Raw genomic sequence first — 16117 nt, forward strand, 5'->3', positions numbered from 1 at the left:
GCGCTTTTAGGGATGAGTGGTCCAGTGGGGCCTGCTCTGTAAAGGGGCCGTGGTGAGCAGGACACTAGCCTGCCCGTGGGCGCCCAGGCCTGGCATCCAGATTCCGGGCCCCAGTGTGGATGGACTGGAGCAGGGTCACGGGATCTCTGCTTCCTGCTCTGCCCCACATTGCAGCAGGGTCAGGTGAGTTCTTGGTCCCCGGTCACCCGCTGCAGGGAGGGAGGGTGCCTGACCCAAGGCCCACCCCATCCCTCGGTGACAAAGACATCACCTCTGGCTCCTGCAGTTGGTGCCAGGTGGGAGTGTGGGCCCCGGGGCATGGGACCTTCCCGTGTGTGTGTGAGCTTGCATGCGTGTGTGTGTGTGTCTGTGTTTTAACGTGAAGTCTCCCGGTTCTCAAATGGCAGAAACTACTTTAACAGCTGTGGGTCTAAGAGATACTCTGCGGCCAGCCAGGCCTGGGGCGGCTGGTGTGGACACTCTGGGGAAGATGCACAGAAGTGAGTCCCGAAGGGCCAGGATGGGAAGAGCCGGGAATAAGAACCCTGTTCCACAGTGGAGCTGTCAGGCCTTGTCAGGAGCAAACACGGGATGGCCGGGACAGCCACCCAAACAAGAGGCCCCTCAGAGAAGAGGCTGGTGGGGTCGGGGAGAAAGGCAGCAGGTCAAGTGTGGGGTGGACCCCAGGCCCCACTGCCGGCCAGGACAGCAGCCCGGGGCACAGCCGGTGGGGAGGCCATGGGCGAGGCGCCCTAGACAGCCTGTTACTGTGCCCGCGGTCTCCTTCATGCAGGACAAGGACCAGGAGTGCCCACCGTGGGGAGTCCTGCTGCCCCTGCCTCAGCGGGGCCTGTCCCGTCCCTACCCCTCCCTCCTTGCCCATCCACCAGGGCCACCGAGGTGAGGAGACTGGCCGTCCTGGAGGGGCTCCCAGTGCAGGGAATGGGACAGTGCAGAGGGAGAATTCGGGCTGACTTGATGGGGCCTCAGTGCCTCCGAGTCCACTATGCAGCCTCTGCTCTCTTCAGGTGACTTGAGTGTGCCCATCTTCCCCAGCTGGGGAAGTTAGGCCCTGAGACATCCCCAGGTGGCGCCTGGAACTGCCTGGGCATCACAGGGCGCTTTCTGCCCAGGCTGTTCTAGCAGCTTCCTGGCTGTTCTCACTGCCCCCTCCCCACAGCTGGATGGCTGTGCCTCATCTGCTGTGGTACCTGGCCCGGCACCTGCACTGCGGCTGCCTGCAGGATCAAGGCCCTTCCCAGACCCCAGCTCAGAGCCTCACACCCCACTCTGCCTCCCACTCACACTCTGGCTCCAGTCTGGCCTCCCCTTGCCCCCGGCACCTCGAAAGCCACCAACCTGTCCTCCTCTGTCCCCCCCTGGTGCAGCCTCTGCAGTAGCTGGCACCCCCAGATTGCTGTCAGGAGGCGCCCCAGCCCCTCACCTGCCGTGGGCGGCCATCAGGAGCTTCAGGCAGGTCAGGTCCCCGCTGACGGCAGCGTGGTGCAGCGGCAAGGCCCCCTCCAGCGTCTCCAGTGTGGCCGCATGGCCCTCTCGGAGCAGCCACTCCACCAGCACTGGGTGTCCAAAGCGGGCGGCCAGGTGCAGTGGGGAGACGCCCGAGGCATCTTGATCCTACCGAGGCACAGATTGGGTGGCAATCAGATGGCAGGCCCAGACCACCCCTGCTGGCTGCACCAGTGAGGCCAGCACCAGCTGCCAAGGCCACACTACCAGGAAGCATCCGCCCCCGGTTCGCTCCATCACACAGCACGGAGCGAGGCCCCTCTGCTGGACTGAGCGAGGCCACCTGCTCCAGGTAAGAGGCAGGGCTCGCTCTCAGGTTTAGGCCTCCCTGGTCTGTCACTCGGCCTTCTCCAGGCCCCTCCCCTGAGTGTGGCCATGGCTCCTTCCCGCTCTCTGCTCAGTCAGAAGGGCTTCCACTTGCCCAACGGTGCCCATGTTGGGTTTGGTGGTCTGCTCCATGTCTGGGGACACTGCCTCCTGGCCTCTGCCCTCACCCCCACTGAGCGCCAAGAGTCCTTGCAGCTGGGGAACATTTCCACTATGGGCTCCGGCAGACCTGGGTGTTCTGCTGGCCACAGAAACGGCATCACCCCGACCTGCTAACTCTTGGGGTCCTGGCAAGAGCCAGTGAGCACAGGGGTGTGAGGCTGCTGCACACTCAGGCTGTGACCATCAGTCCTCCCTCTCCTGGGACCCAGCAGGTCACGCTGATGCCCATCCAGCCCTGTCACAGCTTCCTCACCATCCTCCCAGGGTCCTTCACCTGCACAAAGGGGCACCAGCCAGGCAGGAAAAGGGCGGGGACAGGCCCTGGTAGAAATGCGCCTGACGAGACCACCACTGAGCCCTGGAGACCCTTCTCTTTACCATCAAGGCTCTCATCCCACTGCCCCCACAGCCAGGCCTGTGCTGTCACCACCTGGGAGCCCCAGTTATCCAAGCCAGTGCCCACAGCCCTGAGCCCAAGCACCCACCGCACTTCTTTGTGGACCCTTTTCCAGACCCTTTGGGAAACAGGCCCATGGATCAGGCTGAGGAGAACACCAGCAAGAGCCCCTGACCAGGCCAGGCGCCCTGTGGGGGAGGGCAGGGGAGAGCACCGTGTGGCTGCTCTGTGCCGGGCGTGGCGCGTCCAGGTGGTTTAGCAGGTGGCCTTGGCTCTCTAGGGCCTTGGGGCGGGGCGTGGGGCTGAGACAGCCAGCACTGACTGTGCCCTGGGGTTTGCGTGCTGAGTCCCCGAGAGAAACAGAGCCCAGGGCCACGGTGCATGACCAGGGGAGGCCAAGGGCTCTGGACCCTCTGGCTCGAGGCTTCCTCCTCCCTCAACCCACACAGACACTGGCCGCCGGGCTGTCCCTGGCCCCTGCTCGGCTGCTGTTCCTGCTGTTCCTGCTCACCTGCAGACCGCAGCCGCCCTCTCGCACCAACCAGCACAGCTCGGCCAGGCTGCCCGTGGCGGCGGCGTCGTGCACCGGCGTGGCCCCGTTGTGGGCCCGCTGGTTGCCCGGCAGCTTGGCCTGCTGCACCAGGAACTTGACACAGGCCAGGTGGCCGGCCCGGGTGGCGTGGTGCACCAGGCCGGCCCCCAGGGCATCGGTGATGCCCGGGCCCAGGGCGCCAGCCTCTAGCAGCTGCTCCAGGGTGGCCAGGTCCCCGTTCTTGGCGGCCGTGAGCGCCCGCTGCTCCTCCATCCTCTGGCCCCGGCCACCCGGCGGGTCCTGGCTGCTTACGCACGGCCCGGGCTTCCTGTTTCAGGCGTGGACGTGGCTCCCGGCTCCAGTTACCCGATAAGCCGCGCACAGGGCAGATGGGAGGCGGCGGTGGGGGGACGGGGGGTGGGGGGGGGGCGGGAAGGCCTCAGGGAGCGGGCCTCGCAGCCCTGCCCGAGCCACTTGTGCGGCACCCAGAGCTGCGGTGGGCAAGGGTGCAAGGGAAGGGTCCACACCCGGCTCAGGTTGGGATGGGCGCCGGCCAGCAGACACTGCCTGGTGGCTGGACCATGGCTCTTCCTCCCCTGGAGTGAGGGCCGAGGAGATGCTCCGTGAGCATTGGCCTGAGACGGACTTCCCGCATTTGGTGGGCGTCACAGTTACTGATGTCCTTTCAAGGAGGCAGGAGGCCCCCCGAGCCCGTGACTGCTTACCTCGGTCGGGGCAGCATCCCGAGTAGCTGTGCTGGCCCATGGGAGGCCCTTCTCTTGGGAGGACAGACCCCATCCCCAGGGGGCCCTCTCTGGGGACTTATGTCTCGAAGTTCTGGCTCTGTCGTCAGCACGGGGAGCCCAGGGCCCACCTGCCCCGGGGACGTGTAGGCTGGCCCGAGCCCTCGGAGGCTGCATGAACCTTTGCAGGGCCAGTGAGGGGCACAGGGCCCGGAGAGGACAGGAAGGCCTGCGAGGTGAGAGCGAGGGTCTGGAGGCCCCTGCCCCAGGGCCCCCTCCAACCACGGGGACCTGTCTCTGGAACAGCAGCTACAAGTCCAGGTGCATTTGTCAGAGCCGCTAAGCTCCTTTTCCAGGCTGTTCTCTTCAGCAGGGCTGGACACCGCAGTCCTGTGCGCGGGAAGCGGCCTCTGTCCGGAGAAAGCACGATGCCGGGCGTCAGGGACCATCTTCTAGGGGCTCCTGAGTCCCAAGCCGAATTTCTTGGGCTAAAGCGTAATGATTCAGTGACAAGCTGAGGTTCCTGCTCGGCCTTCTAATGCCACCCCACGGCTGGCTCGGACACCCTGGGCCCTGAGAGATGGACCCCCAGATAAACCACAAACGTCCATACGAGCATTGACATCGTTTATTAGTTCATTTAATTTCTGACGCTTGTTTCCTCAATGTCACTGTGTAGTTCTTTGCACCTTAAAACCCACATTAAAAGTGTTGTGCGAATAAAAATCATTCCTATGTGAACATCGCCTGAGACATCACGTGACGTCACGAAGCATCTGTGGCGATGAAAGATTCCTTCTGCGGATGAAGTGGCGATGAAGGCTAAGGTAGGATGGGCTGATTTCCACCTCAAGAATGACCCGGAATCGCAGGGGCACCGGCTGCCCCGGGACTCAGCGCTGTGTGAGCTGAAACCCTGAGTAAAGGATGAGAGGGCAGGAGGTGGGAGGGGCCTGCTGGGGGGTCACGGTGCCTCATGGGGGGCGGGGTAGGACTGGGAAGTGGGGGCCCTGAGCAGAAACCAGCCCACCAAGGCGGCCCCACCCGTGCGGAAGGGGCTTGAGCAGGACCCTGAGGGTGGGGGAGAGTGAAGGGCCCACCCACCCCTCTGCAAGGGCGGGACCACAGCAAAATATCAGGCTTCCTATTTTCATGATCGCAGCTGAAAGCAGGGCATAAATACCAGGATTTTATCTTCTGGATAAAAATGCCACCTTCCAGGAAGGGGGCACTCATGGCAGGCTCGCCTCACTTCCCAGAGGGGAGCGTGGACACGGCTGAAGCACTTCCACTTCAACCCACGCCCTTGGGCAGTAGGGGCAGTGACAGTCCCCTGTGGGTCTTGGGTCCCGGGCCTAGAAGTCCCTATGGGGTCTGTGTGCCCAGCACCCACACTGCCATCACTCGCTTGGACGCTCAGGACAAACGAAGACGTGGATGAATTACGAAAAGAGCCCTCCTGGCACGGCCCTCGGCAGGGCTTCCTACGGGGTGGCCCAGGCCCTAGGCCTGGCCCTCCAGCTGGGCCACGGCCTGCTTCAGGTCCTGCACAACGAGCTCCACGTCGGCCCTGGTGGTGCTGCGGCCCACGCTGAGCCGGAGAGCGTTCCTGGCCACGTCGAATGGGATGCCGCAGCTCAGCAGCACCGGGGATGGCCTGGGGGTGAGAGGACCGGGTTAGCTGTCTCTGGGAAAGGGCTCTCCTGTGCGCCTAAGGGCACTGCCCCTCTGCTCCCAGCCAACTCCCTGAGTCGGGCCGCGTGGACCGAGTGCCCGGCCTGCTCCCCTCCTCCCTTCTCTGCCAAACACCCGTCTGCAGGGTCAAGCTCAAAGCCCCCCGTGCCCGCCCCACCCGGGGTCCTCTCGTGCTTGCAACTCCTGCGCAGTGCTGCGGCCTCTCCCCCTGCCCTGGGAGCACGGACGCAGACTGCCAGCCGCTCAGCCCAGCCAGAGTGCACTGTCACACACCAGCGCCAGGGAAACTGTCCAGACAAGTGCCCGCCACACAGGGCCAGGTAAGGAGGGCTTTTGTCACCTCCAGTCACAGAGTGTCAGAACCAGAGGCCCCTGCAGCCATCCTGTCACAGGTCAGAGAGCAGGACCAGGTGGACAGTGACACAGCCCCTGCCCCTTCCCAGGTGGGTGACCTCACTTGCTATCCAGGAAGGCACCCCTACTTCCCACAAGGGCAGTGAGCGTCAGTCCATCCCCTTTCTCCTCCTTCCCTTGCAGGGGCCACATTGGACACTTGTCCCTCTTGAGCCCTGCTGCCAGTCCCTTCTCATCCCCTCCCCCAGCTCTGTGGCTGTTAAGATTGCACACTCTGCACTCGTCAGCTTGCAGCTTGACCACTCTGCCTCAGTTTCCTCGTCCGAGACATGGGTTACTCAGAGCCTTTCTTGAGGGTCGTGGTGAGCATTCCGTGAGCAAGGGCACATCTGAGCACTTGGCCGGGGACGGCCCTCACAGACACCGCTCTGCACTCCAGGCTGGCCCCGGCCTTCTGCTCTGGATGGTGACTCTGGCTCCTGGCCTCGCCTGCCCTCCAAACTGCCCCTCTACTGCAGGGTGCTAAGGCCCTGAGGAGCCCCTGGCCTGTCCTCCACCTCCATGGGCACGGGGGCTGCTCCTCTAGGAGCCTTCTTGCCTCCCGGCCAGCCCTGGACTGTCGTGTTGCTGACCATGTCCACTTCTCTGCCCTCTCTGGAGCCCAGGCCACTTTATCCAGCTCCACTCCCACCTCTGCAGGCCCCCGACACTCACAGCAAGCCAGAAATGGAACCTCCTTCTCTTCCTCCAGCATGGCCGCGTGCCCTGGCCCCACCCCTGGGGCAGGGGGAGTGGCCTGAAACCCAAACCTGATCCTGTCACCACCTTCAGTAGCCCCCTTTTCTTGAGGATGAAGTGAGCACCCACAGCCTGGCCCTGTTCCTCCAGCCCCGCGCCTTCTCCTCCCTCCCCACCTCGGGCTGGAAGCTGCTGGCCTCTTCTCCTGGTCAATCCTAGCCCTCCTTCAGGCTGCAGCTTCCACTCCTCCGCTCCTGAGGCCCAGGTAGGATCTTTACTTCACCAGCCGCAGCACCGGCCTCCTGGCCCTTCCGATGTCTGATCACTTTCTGTGTCCCTGCCAGGCTGCACAGCTCTGTGAAGGCCCAGGCCCAATGCCTGGAGCACGGATGTGCCCTGGGTGATGGGGCCAGTACATGGAGAGCACTTACCGGTCCCCGAGGTCCGAGTGGCATGCAGCCCCCACGCTGGCCAGCAGCATCCTGCACTGTGCCAGCACCAAGCGGCCTGCGGGGACAGAGTACACGTGCCCTGAGTCCAGGCAGGGAGTCCGGGGGGCCCACCTGTCCTGCCGCATCTGCCTAGTCTCTCCCCTGCCATAGGTTTTGAGCCTCTCTCCCTCAGGCCACCTAACGGATCCAAGCACACAGGCCCCTCCATCCGCAGGTGAGAGAAATTGCAGCAGGATCCAGAGAAATAGCTTCTTCCCTCCTTTGGCTGCAGAAAAGCAGACTCTATTCTGCCTCCTAAAACTGGCCTTGGAAATGTTATTTCCCATCAACTGCCTAGTGACGTACCCGGAGTTCTGGCTGGTAGCCCTGGTGATAATGCTCAAATTTACATCTGTGTCTTCTAAAGACAGAGGCTCTTGGGGGCCACCTCTGTTAAGCGGGAAGCCACTTCCCTCTTCTTTCACAAGCACAGAGAGTAAAGAAATACACGGATGACTGCTGATTTAATTAAAGCGAGAATCTCTGCCTCATTCCAATGGACACAGTCGTCACTGAGTACAAAGTCTGACCCCAGAGGAAGGGGAGAGACGACAGAGGAAGCTTCCTTCCCAAACAGCAAGGAGATGTGGCGGGACGGCCAGCAGCCGCCGCCTCCTCTCCAGTGAGAGTGCGTTTCAGCCCATGTCCTCACTCAGGAGCCACTGTGCTGGTTGCCCCAGGGTTTCTTCGTGGTCCAAACGCTGCTGTCCCGTTTCTCTGTGTAACCCAGGACGACAAAGTAGGCAACGCACTCTTCTTCTGGGAAGTCAAAAACTGCTCTGCAGACATGGCTCACATATGCTCTGGGGCCACCGTGATCACCTCCCAAACAGAACACGGCTGGTCAACGCCTGGACTCCAGCCTCAGGACTCAGGGCGAGCCAGGTGCTGCATGCATCTGGATGGGAGGAATCCCAACCGTTCCCAGCATGGGAGGTGGCTATCGCGCGAACAAATGGGACCCTCAGATTTGCGCTCCATCCTTACCCTGAGCCAGTTTTTAAAGCTGATGGCCTCTGCTTTCCCTTACCCTCAGAAAATATTGTGTAAAACATGCTGGCACAGATAGACCAACTGGTCTAAAACATAGTCAGTTTCATCTCCTTCTCTGGCAGCTTTCGGGTGTGACCGGAGCAAGTACAGAGCACTGTCCACATCCAGGGCATCGGGGCAGTGAGCAAAGTCAGGCAGGGAGAGGAGCAGCTGTGAGGAGAGCCCCAGCCCAGCACGGGACCGCCACCCGATGGGGTCCCGCGCTCTCGGCAGCAGCCCAACCCATGGGGCCCCTCAGTGAGCACCCCCGACAGCACATGAGCCAGCACCCACCCGCCACACCGTGGAGAGACCAGGAGGAGCCCACCGTCACCTTGGAGCTGGGGTCCCCGGATGGAAAAGTTACACGTGTTGGGGAGTCGTTCACTTCCTGGAAACTGGCTGTTCAGATGGATTCTCTTCTTACCGAATTCAGCCTGAAAAATTAACAAAACACTCAGCGACAGCTTCAAAGGCCCCCTGCCCACCAACTGTTTGAACTTTAGACTTTTCCGGGAAACAAAACCTCAACCTCAACACACAAGATAATTATCTTATCGATAAGCATCTACCTAGAATAGTTAAGGGGACTGATTATGGAAAGCAAATTAATTAGAAAAAAATTCTGCATACACGTAGATCTTCTACAGACAATCGTTAAACATCCCACCTCTGGTAGACTTTTACCACGTGTCTGCGAAAAAAATCCACTTGGTCTGGAGTCCCTCTTTGGAGGTTTCTGACTCTGGCCTACAGTTCATCATTTAATTTTTCCCTCTTTCCTCAGGACCTTGGCTGTTTGCAGGGTGCCTGGGGACTGAGTTTCAATCAACATGGTTCCCTTCGTCCAGTGCGACCAGCCCCACGTCCTGCCTGCACCCGGGGCCACTGTCCCCCATCCCCATCGCTCATTCGCGGAAGGGAGGACGGCCCGACAGCGCCGCCCCGCGCTCACCAGCAGCCGCTCCTCCAGGTAGTCGCGGACGTCTCTCATGTGGGCCTCGTAAGCCTCGCAGTTCTCCGCCACCAGCTCCGCGGCCTGGGGACACAGGAATCACGCTCAGTTACTGTGAAGCAGAGGAGAGCAAAAAGCTTTAGGCTGCAGAGGTGACATTTCCTCAAACTGCTCATTTTCTGGAACATCGCAGGCAACGTGTATTGAGTGTTGGCTGTGTGACAGGGGTCATGAGTGCTTGAGAAGGGTCATCTTCACTGGTCCAACAGCAATCTATCAGGCACTCCCTGATGCCTCCAGGCACCAGAGAGGCCACACCCAGTAAGACCAAGAAGCCATCCCAGTCCTCAAGGCACGTGCATTTTGGAGAGACAGACAGACAGACGGACACAACAAGGGAAGAGCTGAACCCACATACCGATGGGGTGAGCGCTATGGAGGGGATGCAGCACGTGGCGGTGGGAAGGTGTGAAGGGGATGGCAGAGCCTGCGGAGGGCATCCCAGGCAAAGGCGGCCACCACAGAGGGAAAGGGGAGTGCACTCCTGGAACAGAGCGAGTGAGTGGGACAGGGTGACAGGAGGGACCTGAAGCTAAGCCCAACAGGGCAAATGCACTTGGATTTGGAGAAAGGGGTGAGCTGGTCTGATCTGCATGTTCAGTGATCATCCTGGATGCTGTGTGCAGAACGCAAGACGCCGTGGCAGGTCCAGACAAAAGATGGGGAGGACCTGGTCTGGAGTCGGTGGCCGTGGGAATGGACAAGAGGCAGATCCTGATAGACTGTGGAGACAGAACAGACAGGACTGGCTGCTGCCTCAGGTGCAGGGGACAAGGACAAGGGCATCTCCTAGATTTCTGAAGGGAGAACCTGCATGGTGGGAGGCACCATGGGCAGAGGGGGGACAATGGAGAGAGCAGGACGTTGTGGACCCAGAGGAAATGTCAAGTAGGCAGGTGAGGATGTGGGTCTCCCAGGAGAAAGGTCAGCACCTGCCCTGAGATGTCCAGTTCGAAGACCTGAGGCCAGGCTGGTGTTAGAGCCATGGGACGGGATGAGCGCCACAAGGGAGCTGTGCGGAGGAGAGAGGAGGCTGGGGTGGTGCCCAGGAGCCGGCTGACAGGTGAAGAGGCAGAGGAGGAACGGCGGGGCGGAGGGGGAAGCTGGAGAGGAGAGCGGTCCAACGGCGGCCAGTGGTCAGCACAGCGAAAGCTGCTGTGGGGCGGCTGAGGACGTGACAACACGGTGGTGGCTGGGGACCTCCTCAGCCGGGGTCAGGGGAGAAGAGGAACAAGTGGCGAGACTGGGCATCCAAGGAGGTATGGGGGCGAAAATGTGCAGGCCACTCCTTGGGGACCTTCTGCTGTCATGCAGAGAAATACGGGGGAGGAGCATGGAGGGGTGAGACCAGGGAAGGGTAGTTCTAAAGCTGGGGGAACATTCTAGTAGAGAGGACCGTGACAATGCACAAGGCGGGACAACAGCAGGAGGGGCTGTTCTTCAGCCGGCAGAGAAGAGGTGGGAAGCCAGGAAGAGACCCCGACTCAGCCTGGGTGGGGCAAGGACACATCTTCTGGGCGTATGTGGAGAGCTGTGCCAGGGCCACACCGCATGGAGGCAGTCCAGGCTGGGGCAGGAGGGAGGGAGGAGGATGACGGTCTGTCCTGGAACAACCTCAGGGTCAGACGGTCTGGGTGCAGGGGTGTCCAGGGGCGAGGAACATGTGGCAGGCTGTGGGGACCCCCAAGCTGAGGTGCCAGTGTGCTGGTGGGCCAGCAGCTCATCTCGAGAGGAATCCTTTAGGAAGCTGCTCCAGTCATCCCCATCCTGCAGGCGGGACAGCGGGGCTCCAGGAGGGAGCTGGGGTGACTTGACCCAGGGGAGCGAGCCTGACCACCCCCTCAGCTGTACCGGCCTCACTGTACGTCTCACTAGAGCTTTTCCCTTCCAAACGGTAAGCCTGCGAGACCCACTCCACAGACCTCGGACAGGACACCTCCGGGTTGATAAATAAAACTCGAGGCTTTTTCTTGCATCAGTCCATTTATTGGGATCGAGAGCATGATCTAAAGCCCGGATACCTAGTAAAGCCAATGGCGAGACTGATGCCAGATGACAGAAAGTATCTGTCGGCCTCTGCCCCCGCTTCCGGGCACAGAGCTCCCAAAGCCTCGTCAGTCATTTCCTCCGTGATGGAGCACTAGGAGCATCCATTCTAACGTTTGGTCTTTGACCCCCAGCTCCTCACCCCCTCGGAATTTCTGGGTGGTAGGACTGTCTTGTTCTAATGGGGTGACTCCGGGTGGGCTCCTGGATTGGGGCTGGTCACCGAACGACCAAGCCGTGATTAGAAATTTGGGACTTTCAGCCCCGCCCCCATTCTCCAGAGAGGGGAGAGGGGCTCCAAATGGAGTCACTGATTGATGGATGCCCCCACAGAAACCCCAATGGCATGGGTTCGGAGAGGTCCTGGGTTGAACACATCGTGGTGCTGGGAGGGTGGCACCCCAGAGAGGGCGTGGAAGCTAGGCGCCCCTTCCCACATTCCTTGCCCCAGGCGTCTCTCCTATCTGGATGTTCGTCTGTATCCTCTCTCATCTGCTTTTACAATAAAATGGTAATTTAGTTAGTAAAATGTTTCTCTGAGCACTGTGAGCTGCTCTAGCAGGTAGCTGGACACGAAGAGGGGTCATGGGAGCCTCTGATTTATAGCCCGTTGGTCACAAGCACAGGTGACAACCCGGACTTGCAATTCGCGTCTGCAGTGGTGGGCGCATCTTATGGGACTGAGCCCTTAACTTTGGGATCTGACGCTATCTCCAGGTAGTGTCAGAAGTGGGTTAAGCTGTAGGACATCAAGCTGGTGCTGTAGAATTGCTTGGTGTGGGAAAAATCCCCACGCATCTGCTGTCAGAAGCGCTGAGTGTGACAGCAGTGCAAGAGTAGAGAAGAAACACGGAGGAAGACTGAGTTGTCCCCACACACTGATGGACAGAGCAACTGCTCCATCTGCCGAGGTCCCCAAGGCTTACCTTCCCGAGGCCGGCAATCATCGGGGTGTTCTCCGTCCTGTAAGAGACAAGGGATGCAATCCTATGTCTGTGAAAGGCATTTAACAAACGTCCCAGGAAGGAATCCTGTCTGTGTGAAAGTCATGTGTTCAAATGAAAACAAACCACACCCACATCTTCCCTAAACAGGGCCATGCAGTGGCCTCAATGGCAGCTGCAGGCCCCAAAACCCTCCACACAAGGTTCCCTCGTCCTGGCCCAGTGACGCTCGACGCCGCCCGCCGTGGGCAACATACGCTGATGTCTGTGGTCACAACTGGGTCTGGACCCTTTTCCTACCCAGGAGAAACCCCTCCTCTGACTCAGACCCAGAGCCTGCCTCCTTGGTCCCACTGCCAGACCAGGCGAGCGTCCGAGAACTCATCGCCGACACTGTTCCTTTCAGCCGACGTCTCGTCTGAGGCCTCCCAGCTGTAACAGGGGATGAATCCTTGTCACTAGAGATTTGGGGCATGGGTGTGCGTGTGGGTGCTCAGGAGAGGGACAAGACCCCCGAAGACCAGTGGTTCTTGTACATTCATCTAACCAACTCTTCGTTCTATTTCAGGAAAAACAGAACATTAACTTAATAATTTTCTTAATTTTGAATATTGGCTAAATCAAGTTTTCTTCAGCCTTTGGAGCGGGCTCCCGCCTGTCTGCCACAGATAAGAAGGAAAGTGAACACGCAGCACAGGTGTTACAGGAAACGGGATCCCACTGTCCTCCCCTGACGAGTTCATCGGTCAGGTCTGTCCCCGGGGATGGGCTCCAACACCTGCGGGGGCTCTGGGAGGGACAGGAGCTCCGGGCTTGGTCCTAGGCCGGACGCCTCTCCCGGCTGTGGGATCTCTGATGGCATCCCCTCTCTGGGCCTCACCCTCATCTGTACAACCACACCAGGAGCGTCTCTTAAAGGTCCACAACCTGTGACTGCCTGGAAGGGTGGCCAGGGTGGAGCAGCTGGGACCCTACGTAGGACCTAGAGCCCGCCTTACATGATCCAGTCCTGCTATTAGGGCTGTCCGCACCCCCGCCCCCGCCCCGGGCAGTCAGCCACTCAGAGCCATGCAACCCCGCTGCCCACACCCTGAGCTACCTACTACGGCTTCCGGCACATCTGGTGTTCTTCTTCTCCTGTTTTTTAATTAAAGTTTTTATTTTAAGATAACATAGATTCACATGTGATTGTAAGAAATAATATAGAGACATCCTGTGTACCTTTTACCCAGTTTCCCCCAAGTAGCACAATATCACAACCAAGATACTGACAATACACAGAACATTTCCACCACACAAAGAGCCCTCCTGTTGGCCTTCCAAATCCACACCCACTGCCCTTTGGTCCCACCCCCTCCTTAACCCCTGGCAACAGCTAATCTGTTCTCATCTCTATAATTTTATCATTTCAAGAATGTCATACAAATGGAATCACACAGTTTATAACTTCTGAGGATTGGTTTTTCTCACTCACTGTAATTCTCTGGAGATCCCTCCAGGCTGTTGTGTGTATTGACAGTGCATCCCTTTTCACTGCTGGCTAGTATTCCACGGTACAGAGGGGCCACAGCTTGTTCACCCATTCACTCACTAAAGGACTTCTGGGTTGTGTGCTGTTTGTGGCTATTATGAATAACGCTGCTGTATACATTTGCGTACAGGTCTTCATTTCTCTGGGATAAATGCCCAGGAGTGAAATTCCTAAGTCACATGATAGTTGCGTATTTAGTATTTAAAGAAACTACCAAACTCTTTTCCAGAGCAGCTGTACCATTTTACATTCCTACCAGCAATATATGAAAGATGCAGTTTCTCTGTATCCTCACCAGCATTTGGTGTTGTCACTATTTTTTATGTTAGCCATTCTAGTATTTTGCATTCCTGCTAGCAATGAGTGAGAATCCCAATTACTCCATGTTCTTGCCAAAACTTGATATTGTCAATCTTTTCAATTTTAGCCATTCCGGTAGGTACGTATCTCACTGTGGTTTTCATTTGCGTTTCCCTGATAGCTAAGGATGTTGAGCACGTGCTTATCTGCTGTCTGTGCATCCTCTTTGGTGGGATGTCTGTTCATGCCTTTTGCCCATTTTCTGACAGAATTGTTTTGGGGTTTGTTTTGCTGTTGAGTTTTGAGAGTTTCTTTATATATTCTAGATACTAGTTCTTTGTCAGATCTGTCATTTGAAAATATTTTCTCCTATCATGTAGGCTTGTCTTTTCATCCCCTTACAAAGTCTTTGCAGGGTAAAAGTTTTAAATCTTGATAAAGTTCAACTTGTTAGTTTCTCCTTTTATGGATGCCCTTGGTGTCAAGTCTAAGAACTCTTTGCCTAGTCCTAGATGCTGAAGATTTTTTCCCATGTTTTTCCTAAAAGTTTTATGTTTTATGTTTAAGGCCATGATCTACTTTGAGTTAATGTGTTTTAAGGCGTGAGATTTAGGTCGAGGTTCCTTTTTTTGCCTGCAGATGTCTAATTGCTCCAGCACTGTCTGTTGAGAGACCGTCTTTCCTCTGCTGAACTGCTTTCGCATCAGTCAAACATCATTTGGGCTTATTTCTGCTTGTATCTATTCTGGTCCCTTGATCTACTTGCTAGCATTCTGATAGAAAGTGGGTTAAGTTTGTATATCAATTTGGGGAGAACTGACGTCTTTACTATACTGAGTCTTTCGATCCATGAACATGGTATGTCTCTCCACTTATTTAGATCTTTGATTTCTTTTGTCCACACATCATAGTTTTCAGCATACAAGTCCTGTAGATGTTTTGTTAGATTTATATCTCAGGATTTTTGAGTGACTGTAAATGGTATTGTATTTTTAATCTTTTTGCCCACATGTTCATTACCAATATATAGAAATACAACTGATTTTCGTTTATCTTGTATGCTGTAATCTTGCTGAACTCACTTATTCATTTGAGGAGTTTTCTTATCTATTCCTTGGGATTTTCTACAGAGACAATCACATGGTCTACAGACAAGGACAGTTTTGCCTCTTCCTTTCCAATCTGTTTACCTTCTATTTCCCTTTCTTCCCTCTGCACTGACTAGAGCTCCAGCTCTGCTGAACATGACTGTGAGCGTGGACATCCTGGCTTGTTCCTGGTCAAGGGGTAAAACATCCAGGCTTTCACCCTCGAGTGTGATGTTAGCTGTGGGTGTTCTGTAGATGCTCTTTTCAAGTCGAAGAAGTTCTCCTCTGGTCATATTATTGTGAGAGTTTTTAATGAAGGAATGAATGCTGAGTTTTATTAAACACTTTTTCTACATCAAATGATATGATAATGTTATTTTTCTTCTTTAATATGCTGGATGACATTGACTGATTTTTGAATATTGGAGACTGAACCAGCCTTGCATCCCTGGAACAAACTCTACCTCGTTATGGTGTATAAATTATTTCTATATTTTGCTGAATTCCATTTGCTAATATTTTGTTAAAGATTTCTGCATCTAAATCCATGAGGGATCTCTGGTGTGTAGTTTTATTTTTTCATACTGTCTTTGTCTGGTTTTGGTATCAGTTCATAAAACGAATTGGGAAGTCTTCCCTCCACTTCTATTTTCTGGAAGAGATTGTGTAGAAATGGTGTCAATTCTTTAAGCGTTTGGTAGAATTCTCCTGTGAAACCACCTGGGCCTGGAGATTTCATTTTAGGGAGTTTTAAAATGACAGAATCAATTTCCTAATAGTTATAGAGAATGATCTCTCTCATATTAGGTGAGTTGTGGTAGTTTATGTTTTTGTTGAAGTGGCCCATTTTGTCTGAGTTGTCAAATCTACGTGTGTAGGGTTGTTTGTAGCACAGCCTCATCATCCTTTTGATGTTGGTAGGGTCTGTAGTGATATCCCATTTCGTTCTTCTTCTTTTTTTTTGTTTTTTTTTCCCTGAGGAAGATTTGCCCCAAGCCAATATCTGTCATCCATTACCAAGCTTTTTTTTTTTTTTTAAGATTGGCCCTGAGCTAACATCTCTTGCCAATCTTTTTTTTTCTTCTTCTTCTCCCCAAAGCTCCCCAGTACATAGTTACATATTCTAGTTACAGGTCCTTCTAGTTGTGTTATGTGGGACGCTGCCTCAGCATGGCCTGATGAGTGGTGCTAGGTC

At 56.4% G+C, this 16117-nt stretch overlaps 2 protein-coding genes across 7 annotated transcripts in view; both read right to left on the reverse strand.

Moving 5' to 3' along the window:
* ESPNL (espin like) overlaps positions 1-3256 on the reverse strand; it is a 31696-nt gene extending 28440 nt beyond the window's left edge. Inside the window, exons 1-2 of the mRNA XM_070489269.1 lie at positions 2925-3256; positions 1445-1635 (exon numbers count right to left, since the gene is read on the reverse strand). Coding sequence (XP_070345370.1) covers positions 1445-1635; positions 2925-3218 — 485 coding nt within the window. The 5' untranslated portion in view covers positions 3219-3256. The remainder of the gene's footprint in view (positions 1-1444; positions 1636-2924) is intronic.
* Positions 3257-4298: 1042 nt separating this feature from the next.
* SCLY (selenocysteine lyase) overlaps positions 4299-16117 on the reverse strand; it is a 34975-nt gene continuing 23156 nt past the window's right edge. For all 6 annotated transcript variants that reach the window (XM_014842828.3, XM_070489270.1, XM_070489272.1 and 3 more), the window contains 5 exons: positions 11986-12022; positions 8954-9037; positions 8333-8435; positions 6907-6982; positions 4299-5345 (listed from right to left, as the gene is read on the reverse strand). In XM_014842828.3, coding sequence (XP_014698314.1) covers positions 5192-5345; positions 6907-6982; positions 8333-8435; positions 8954-9037; positions 11986-12022 — 454 coding nt within the window. In that variant the 3' untranslated portion in view covers positions 4299-5191. The remainder of the gene's footprint in view (positions 5346-6906; positions 6983-8332; positions 8436-8953; positions 9038-11985; positions 12023-16117) is intronic.

The sequence above is a fragment of the Equus asinus genome, chromosome 19, assembly GCF_041296235.1.
Source record: "Equus asinus isolate D_3611 breed Donkey chromosome 19, EquAss-T2T_v2, whole genome shotgun sequence".
NCBI classification, from domain to species: domain Eukaryota; kingdom Metazoa; phylum Chordata; class Mammalia; order Perissodactyla; family Equidae; genus Equus; species Equus asinus.